General features: G+C 35.6%; 1 protein-coding gene across 1 annotated transcript; it reads right to left on the bottom strand.

Moving 5' to 3' along the window:
• Positions 1–1,897: 1,897 nt before the first annotated feature.
• On the bottom strand, positions 1,898–5,605 carry LOC107568326 (uncharacterized). The gene is made up of 2 exons (XM_016254280.1): positions 5,542–5,605; positions 1,898–3,445 (listed from the first exon to the last, which is right to left on the bottom strand). Exon 2 carries the CDS (start codon positions 3,435–3,437, stop codon positions 2,400–2,402), a length of 1,038 nt encoding a protein of 345 aa, XP_016109766.1. The 5' UTR covers positions 3,438–3,445; positions 5,542–5,605; the 3' UTR covers positions 1,898–2,399.
• Positions 5,606–10,252: the final 4,647 nt, after the last annotated feature.

Below are 10,252 nucleotides of genomic sequence, written 5' to 3'. Positions count from 1 at the left end.
TATATTTTTGACATATATGGCCTTAACATGCAGTATCATATAAAATTTTGTCATATAAATATTTTTAATCCAAACTTCCTACAGTAGTGCACTGAAAACTATTTATAATAGTTTATAATCATTTATAATAGTTCATTTCTACATATTCTCTCCAGCACTCTAACCTTAACCAATCGAGAAGTATTTCCATTGACTGCAGTCTGCAGGTATTATGGCCAGTCACAAAAGGCAACATTTTGCAGCTAACTAGACACAAATATGGCCCCCTCCCCCCATTTCCAGCCCTGTGCACACACAGTACTACAGAAAAACAGACATAGAGTTGTGTTTAAACATAAGATTACATACACCTTGCAGAATCTGAAAATGTACATATTTTAAACTATATAAGAGGGATCATGAAAACTGCATGTTTTTTTCATGCCTCAACTAAGCTACTTCACTTAACTCTTTCCCCACCATTGACGAGTTATCTCATCTTTTAGAATAAAACGCTTCCCCGCCAAAGACAAGTTTTTATGGCTTTTCGTGTTTTCACTGTTATACACTCGGGGCGCTATTACACATCTTCTGAACAAGTACAAAACCTCCTTAAAAAAACACATATGAACAGGACGGAGAAATGAGCGAACTCTTATGTAAACAGATGCATATGAAAAATAATGCCATCATCAGCAATAGACAGCATATACAGTAAATGAAAACTGCATAATGTTACAGAGTAAAATGTTGATCCAGGAAGTGGTATATGTCTGTGCAAGCTTTGGAGGTGTTGATGGAAGCGATTTACTGGATTTATGCTTTGATAATCGCACTGAATATTATCCAGATGTAGTTTTTGTTACAAAAATGTGATTTTCTCACCTTTTTGCTCAAAATTATGCATTTTAATGAAACCTAACTATATTCAAGTGTTGATAAAAAAAAGAATGCTTTAAACTAGAATAAAACGATTTTTTTTTTGTTTAAAAGTAGAGTCTCTGATATTTATTTGGTGTATTGCATATTCAAATATTCATAAAGAAAAATATACTGGAGGCCATCAAATTTGAGTGAAAATCATCAAATTCGCTGGCGGTGGCTGGCAACTTTTTTCAAAAATGCTCGTGGGGAAAGAGTTAACAGATGTTTTCATGTAGTCCACAAGACAAAATCACTGAATTTAAAAAAATGTCCCTAGTTTGTCCTGAGCAGTAAAACTGCTCCTTATTCTTCAGAAAAATCCTGCAGATCGTGCATCTCTGGTTTTACGGCATCCTCTGCATATTTCTTAAAAACCATCACACATCAAATAGACATGTATGTGTGTTGGAGCCCTTATTTATTTGTTATTTAGGTTATAAAAATACTAAAATATATTTTGGTATGTAAGGTTTTATTTTGATAGACAGTGAGAAGGCAGTGAAGTTAAAGATGGCCGCCTCTCACCTTTTTGTCAGAGAATAAAGAACAAAGAAGCACCCTACCAACCTACTAGGCATATAAGTTCTTTAAGGCTATTTGCTTTGCTATTTTATTTGATTAGTTTGATCTTGAGTTTGTATCCTTTCAACCCTGCTCTAACCTTTGTATGGACTACTGGAATCCATTTAGGAATATTGTTTGTTTGATCCATCCATCCTGCCCTTGCTCACGTCTTTCCATCCTGCTCATCTCTTGAAAGGTACAACTTAAGTTTATTTAGATAGTCGTTTAAAGAGTGTCGGCGAAGTATGTTGGGAGCTGCTTAAAATTTGCCATTACAATGTGCTATCTGGGAGTGGAGATTTGTCAAACATACACCACAACAATGCTTTTTGATAAAGAAAAAGAATGGCAATGAAAACAGCAAGACTTAAAAAGCAGTATGCAGCTTTATTAAAAGCAAAATCCAAATGATATATGCTATAAAGTAAAATATGTGGAAAATATGTAAAAAAAATAAAAATAAAAATCTTACATTTACATCCCAGATGCATGAGTACAGAATGCAGAGCTTTTTATGACTTGTGAATCAAACACTTTAGTAGACTTTGGATACCCTATGACAACATCTATAAGTACATGTACAGTAATAAATGCCAAGCACCCATTTTTTTCCAGAGTAAAAATCTCTCAAAACCATATTGAAAGATTTGCAATTGGGTTGAGATTTTAAGAAGAAATTTCATGATTAAAAATAGGATTCCGTCAGTTTCTTTTAATAATAAAAACCAAGTTTCAATAATATCATAATGAATAGTGTTGTAATTTGTGGTTACATTGACTAGAACTGAAAATTTTCCTATCTATTTTAAACAGTTTTAGTCTAATTTTAAGCAATGCATGCAGATATCTAAATAATCACTTGAGAAGTTATAATTAAGATATTTAACTGAAGCACTTGGTGATACTTGTAATTAAACCATCCTGTTATGTTTTCATGATTGTGCGGGTGGCAGCGGGACTTCAGTTGGAGGGTTTGGTTTATTAGAAATCTTCAAATCACGGCAGAACAACACTGGTTCTTGACCGAGACTCAGTCTGTACTGCCACAGATATAAAGACTCGTTTGGCTTCAGCTCAATTGTGAGTTGTTCTTCCACTTCAGTTGCTTCGTTCCAGCTTTCAGTTTCAGTGCTGACGTGTGAACCTCCATATTCTGCAGAAAAGGAGAACTGACACTTCACAATTAACTTTGAAAGGTCTCCAGATTCAATCGAGGATGACATGGCTACCTTCCAGTTGTGTGTGATTTGGGACATCTTCTCCTTATTATATCCAACCTTTTTATTGATTCTCTTTTGCCATGTCACTGGTGTCGTGCTGTCATTAGTTATAGTTTTGATGTTCTCCCAAATGCCAAATGCTGGGCCTTTAGTTACTGACAGCCCACCAGGAAGGAAGTTAAGAACATTGGGATGAACAGAATAGACACCAAAGCACTGCTCTTTGCTGATGTCATTACTGCCGCAGAACTCAACTCCCCAATCTGAGACTGGCTTGAGGAAGAAGCATCGGTTTGGCATGCCCCAATAATAGAGACCATTTATGCAGCTGGGATGCAGCTTGTGTTCTTCCCCTTTTGTGTCTTGATGCAAGTCTGTTGTTATTCGATAAGTGCCCTTTTCTTGGAAGATGATGAAATAACAAGAGCCAAAGGTTGAAAAATAGTGGTCTCCACCCTGGCAGTTGGGATGAAGGCTGTAAACTTTAGCATCGCTGTCTCTCGTCAGGTTGTTGACTCTGCGGAATGATTTGCCCTTGATGATGAAAAAGGAGCCGTCTCCACTACCAAGGTAATGGTCTCCATTTTGGCAGGCAGGATGCAGACTGAAAATAGAGATGTCTAAACCTTCTTTTACATCAATTGTCTGCATATAGCAGCCGAGATCAGAACGAATTATATAATGGTATTTGCCCTCTGCACAGAAGTCAGTGCCTTTTGCTTTGCTCTTGGGAATAATGCCTTTCATCATGTCTGAACCTGCAACACAGAATAAGACAAGCATTCAGTCTCCACACAAAAAGGAATGCTGTTATTTTAGTCCTTCAATAGATCAAGCCAAAACAGCTTTATATGAGGGAGGAAAAATAAAAGCTAACTGATTATATAAACCTGAGATTTATTTCAATGCATTTAATCATCTAGCGGAAAATACACTTTTTTTAATGTCAAAATGCACTTCTTGGACTTGAGTACATTTTTCAGAAAACTAACTGTGATGTTTGGTATTTGTTTGATTTAGTCTTTGAGTTGGTTTTTCAATGTATCCACATCTGTTTCCTGAGTTTGCATTTGTTTCCTCGGTTACCCATTGTTTGATGACGACATGCACCTGTTTTTCTTTTCCATTCATTAGTCTGCCTTTGTATATAGTACGTTATTTTGAATTTGCTTTCATTAAAGTATACTTCTTGTGTATAGGTCCAGCCTTCATTTTCATTCTCTGCATCAGCCAGCCAATACACTAATGATAACCAATTAATTTTATAGAGGTCAATAAAATATATATGATAAGGTATATGTTTTGTTATGAATTTGATTCCATCCTGTAGCCAGTTGTGGAGATATGAGGAAAATACTTATGTGTTTATTTTACCGCCACCAAGGTTTAAATGGGAGTGTGTTTGAGTACACCTGAGTAGTGGGAGGAATTTAGGACAACCCTGCCAAATTTGGTGTTTCTAGGACTTACCACTTTTTAATTTAAAGCAGATAAGATAGAATGTTCACCTAATATTAGTTTATGGTTGTCGTTTAGTTATTCCTGTGTTTGCCGAGTCTGTCAGCCATTTTGAGTTGATAGATTCTCTTGTCAGATTCACATTCAATTTTGCATATATCATCTAGAAACACACAAGGCAAAAAAACAAACAAACAAACAAAACGAGTGGGCAAGGTGATATGTGTGTGATCATGTGATTGAAGAGGATGCACAAGATATTTTTTACTTCAGCTGGCTTTACAATCAGCCTTCACGTTTTAAATAATTCATATTATGTAAATTAAAATGTTCAATGAATAGGAAAACCTATTTTCAGACGTACTGTAACCTACCTCATGAGACAATGGTTTATCAGGAAAATTGTACTGGGACCCTGCCACTGACTAATTGCTTCTCCTGAATTTGGAGAGCGGTCAGGCAGGTTAAATGTCCTTACGGTCACTGTACATGCCTTTGTAATTAGCAGACAAAAAGCCTATAGCACTACAGAACAACCTTTTGAGAATGACTCACCACTTCAGCACTGTCACCACATAGATGTGTCATACAGCACAAATAACAGATAGCTTTTTATATTCTGATTACAAATAAAGGCAATCATATCTTAAATAGCTTTATAAGGAACTTTCTAACGTGATGTCAATGAGCAATATGAGCAATATAATCAGTCTGATTGGAGTCTGCTAAATGGTAAAATGAAGCTTAATGACTGATTGTAAAACAAACCCTTCTAAGGAACTTTATAGAAACGTTCGGACATGTTTCACAAACATATGAGCAAGGTTTTTTGGCCAGTATTCTATTAACAAGGCAATTAGTCAAAGTTACTATCTCCTTAGCTCTGTCTTTTATATTCTTCTTGTGACCCAAATATTTAATTTACAGTCTTCAATTTTTAATCTATTTGATTAATTACTAGTTAGCATATTTAATAAGTCAGTCCCACTTTATATTAGGTGGCCTTGTACTTACATCAAAAAATAAGTACAATGTACTTATTGTGTTCATATTGTATTGAAAAAACACTTTTGCTATTATTGAGGTGGATGCAGGTAAGGTTAGCGATAGGTTTGGTGGTATGAGTAGGTTTAAGGGTGGGTTAAGGTGTAAGGGATGGGTCAACAGTGTAAATTATATATGTAATTACAGAATTTAATTACAGATGAAATTACATCACTGTATTTTTTGTCCATTTTATCAAATTATTAATTTAAATGTAAGTACATAGAAGTTAAAGCCACCTAATATAAAGTGGGACCAATAAGTATGCAATACAAAATAATTTTGACTACAGAATACAGGTGTTTAAATGAACTATGATCCCACAACTGCTCGGTATTAGAAACATACTTACTTGGATGACTGTAGACTGAGACAGACGAGCAGCTTCTCCTTGATCAAGTCTGAGAGATACTTGTCTGACAGATTTCTGTCTTATATAAAACAGAGGGATGGAAAAACACACCACCTCAAGGCAGACCAATCAGCATCAGGAGTTACCAACAGTCAGTGTAATACTACACTGTTGAATAAAGGTATTTGGCCCTGTTACAGTTTTCTCTATTTGCACAGTTTTCTGTAGTATATGCAAAGTTCCTACTACAGATTTTTAGGAGTGAAATGCAAGTACTTTTCCAACACTTTTCAGCAGTGGTCACCAGTGCATTTCAAGAGAAAAAAACAACAATTATAAACGTACTTAATAAAAATTATAATTAAAATAATAATAAAATTCGCTATTGGTCACGTTGCAAAGTGCAATACGAATATCAAACCATGGCAAATATAAGTTTGTTTCCATTTGCTCCGACAGCAAAACAAAAACCCATTATTTCATTACATGACTTTCCAAAAGAGGAACAAAACAAAGATAGGGTGGATTTTTTTATTTCACTCTACAAGGATAGTTTATATAAGGTAGGTACATAGCAGAGGTAACATCATGTCACATTACATAATTTTCCTCTACAATGATTGGTTCCCTTATGTGGCAAATCAATAACCCCTTCTCCTTAGTTACTGATTATCTCAGCCTATTCCTTCAATAATGTATTGTTATTAGTTATTAGTACATCACTAAATAAGGCTAGAACATCTTTGTTCCCTAGCACGTACTCAAAAGTTAGGACTGCAAGAAAAGAAGTGTTAGACATTATTTTGTGATCAACTGATTTTATGATTTATTATGATTAAATGTAAAATGAATTTCACAATGGTTTACTTTTTTCACTTGTTGAACAGGATTTGTTTTCAGGAATGACACAAGTCTTTTCACGTCTCTGAGTTTAGAGCAGTGTGCTCAATAATGTGTCTTTGACCTTCACTGTATATATTTTGATTATACTGTGTTCTAAATCAAATAGAAAAAACCAAACCCCCCATTATTTTAATCTCACATTCTTTCTTACCTGGCTCACAGACTCAGTCACACTGATGTCCCAAAGTCTCTCAGGTGTGAAACCCTAAATATTCATGGCCATTGTCACTCCCACGCATACGACCTTTGTAACACAAAACATGTCTTACAAAAGTTAAATTAATATATTGTTTTATGTGAATGAGTGGAGAGGATGATTTTCATATCATTTTGTAGCAAAAATTCTAGTCTACCACATCCAGTTCTCAAAAGTTTCATGAACAAACATTCTGTATGTGTTTTATGGTCTTATATCAGTGACTAAAAAATGTCCAGTAAAAAGTATACATTTTGCTAAAATATTTGTTGTTGGACATTAAATGTGACATGTAGAACTTTAATCCAATATATGAGTGTATTTTTATGATAGCAGTAACTGTAAATCAAATGTAAGCTGGCTAATACAGCCCTAAATAGAGTTAACGTGCTTTCCTCTTATCAGTTAAAATACAAAGCGGTTTCATAAACTACAATTTAAGTTCACGCAATCTCACTAATTTGACCCAGGTTCAGTGAGTCAGGATAATTTCATGTGCATCTTATTCTTTAGCAGCCCTTAATGGCAAATAGCTAATTATACTTGTTTTTTCTCCATTCTGTCACCGATGGAGTTTTGGTTCCTTGCCGCTGTCGCCTCTGGCTTGCTTCAATTATTGGTCTTCACATTGGGACACAGCTGCGGTCTTTGCACTTGAGCACTTGACTACTTATATGATGTATTTCCTGTATTTGGTCGAAGTGTTCAAGTGAGCAGGAAGACCACAAGTGTGTGTAAAACTTTTCATTACCTGATGGGACACAATTATAGTGTTGTAAAAATGCAAGTGTTTACAGAGCTTTATTTTTATTTTCAATACTCAATATTTCAATATTTTAAAATCAGCTTCTAAATGTCTTTTCAGTAGTCCCTATAACAGATGACAATTTAATTTTGTGGTGTTTCTAATTAAGTGATAAAAGCAGTTGCAAATGTTAAACAAAATAAATATAACCACTTCTCATTTGCACCAATAAAAAGTGCAACTCTTTTTTTTACTACCAAATTATATGTAATATCAAATTATTATTAATATTTAGCATACATTGGAAAGGTTTCCATGACCTCTTGCAAGATCTCGGCAAAAAGTCTCACGATTTATTTCCAGAACAGGATGCATGATGTGATATACTAAGCCTCAAATACCGCTCCAGATCTAGGGTGCTTCTCAATATCCCTCCTCGTTTCCTTGTTCCTTCATCCTATGACCCGGAAACTGATCGAGCTCAGCCATCTTGAAGGACATCTCAATTCTCTAATCGCACCGTGAGGAGGCGAGGATCGAGGAGTGAGTATCCTCTCCACAGATGTATCCTTTGCGGAAGTGATTTTCATCAAAAAACCTGACGCACGTATAAATTCTCCTCCCCCTGCACATCTGTTGTAATAATATTAATTTATATTTTACCTTTGCAGTTTAAATAAGCCATACATGTCATATAACTCAAACAGGGCATCTTGCTTTATTAATATTTATTATGAATGTCTTAAATAACAAACTTTAACAACATAAGGGCAGATCCCTTTAGCGCAGCTGATGACGCTTTGAAGTGACGCTAAAGGGAGCAAGGATATATAATTTCACTTGATTCAACTCCTCCATCTTTGCATCCTTCCCTCGCATCCTGAAGGGGTGGAACTAAGATGCAAGGAAAGGAAGTGAGGAAAGGAAACAAGGATGCACAAATAAGAATTGAGAAGCACCCATTGTGTGCGTTAAGGGCATTGCACTTTGCTGTTTTTAAGACCTGGGACAGTCTTGCACACTTACTTCCTTTCGCGCGTACATGCTCTCAAGTGGCCAAGACCCTTTGTTAATAAGCAGAAGCAATTCCCCACAGTCACTTCACATGTCTAAATTCCTAGTCTTTCCTGCATAAAATGAAACATTCTGCCTAAGATCACTTCCATTTAATTGAAGAAAGGAAGTCGTACAGATTTGGAACAACATGGGGAATGATTTATTTTACACTAAATGCACTAATTACATATATTCACTGAGCAGATGATTTTATATCAAATGACTCACAACTGAGGAACATTACAAGCAATGTGATGGAGATAGGGAGACCAGAGGGACTCTTGTAATCAACTTTTATATCTGTGCTGTGGTGCATCATGGGAGATGGCAGAAACCAAATGAAGGGAAATGTTTGTGCTTTGAAGTTGAATGGATGTACAATGGTGAAATATCTATACATGAATGTTAAATCACAATAATTTGTGGTTTAGAACATGTACAAAAAGTTTATAATCTTGAGATTTGGTTGTTTGGCGAATTTGATTCCTGGTTGCTTGCATCCCTGTCAATGGTTGTGCCCAAGAGTATAAATGTGCACCAGCTGTGCGTGCACAGGATTGTCAGACTGAGAAGGAAGTTGGTGAGTGAATAATCTTCTGAAGATTGGAAGTAATTAGTTTTTTTTAAATGTCTTTCCATTGTACTTTATTTTTGAAAATAATTTGGCATGCCTGTATATTTATGTTACAATGATATTGAAGCATCTAACCAACAGAGCACTGGTTCTAAATTCCAGTCCTGGGGACTTATTTAACACACCTGAATCAGATCATTCGCTCGTTAGGAGAGTGATCCATGAACTGAACTAAGTGTGTCAGATAAGAGAGACATACAAAATGTGTAGAGCGGGGGTCCCTGGGACTGGAATTGAGAACCACTGGTTTAAACCCTTGATATTCAACCTTCTCTTAAATGTTGTCCAAATTATGCAAACTGAATTTGATCAACAAAGTTTTTTTAAATGCAAATTATGCCGAGTAATTATGTACTGAAAATATCATTTTTAAAATGTCATTGTCAACATTTTTAAAGGGGACATCAGATGCAATATTCCCTTTTTACATGGTGTTTGAATATACAGTAAATGTGTCTTAGCAGTGTGTGTACACAACCACCCTAACAATGATAAAAATCCATTCATTACATTTTTTAATTCCCAAAAAACCTAAGCCGTCTCAGTTATCAAGCGTTTTGATTTATGCAAACTGAATTTGATCAACAAAGTTTTTTTAAATGCAAATTATGCCGAGTAATTATGTACTGAAAATATCATTTTTAAAATGTCATTGTCAACATTTTTAAAGGGGACATCAGATGCAATATTCCCTTTTTACATGGCGTTTGAATATACAGTAAATGTGTCTTAGCAGTGTGTACACAACCACCCTACAACGATAAAAATCCATTCATTAAATTTTTTTTAATCCCCAAAAAACCTAAGCCGTCTCAGTTATCAAGCGTTTTGATTTTCTGAGCAATATGATATTGTACTGGTCAGGCTCTGCCATTGACTGCTGACTGATTGTATTAACATATCTTGGCCCTCAGCCAGTTGGACGCTGCTTATCATTTCCTCCATGCTAAAGCAGCTGCAGCGACAGTCTCGTTAGCAATGCAGGGGTTTTGTAGTTGGATATGCCATTTTTTTCACACAAGATGTTTGTCGCCGCTCCAGACTAATTTGTTCATTAATTACGTCATCAGCGACTAGTCGGCTTCGACTCGACTTTCATCACATAAAAGTCAACTTCAAAAAATCAGAAGTAGTTCAACCCCTATGGTGTACTGTTGTGTCTCCACCCCCCCCCCCC

This window comes from Sinocyclocheilus grahami, unplaced genomic scaffold (genome assembly GCF_001515645.1).
Source record: "Sinocyclocheilus grahami isolate Dianchi unplaced genomic scaffold, SAMN03320097.WGS_v1.1 scaffold1235.1, whole genome shotgun sequence".
Classification (NCBI taxonomy): domain Eukaryota; kingdom Metazoa; phylum Chordata; class Actinopteri; order Cypriniformes; family Cyprinidae; genus Sinocyclocheilus; species Sinocyclocheilus grahami.
This window is presented reverse-complemented; position numbering and strand designations above follow the sequence as displayed.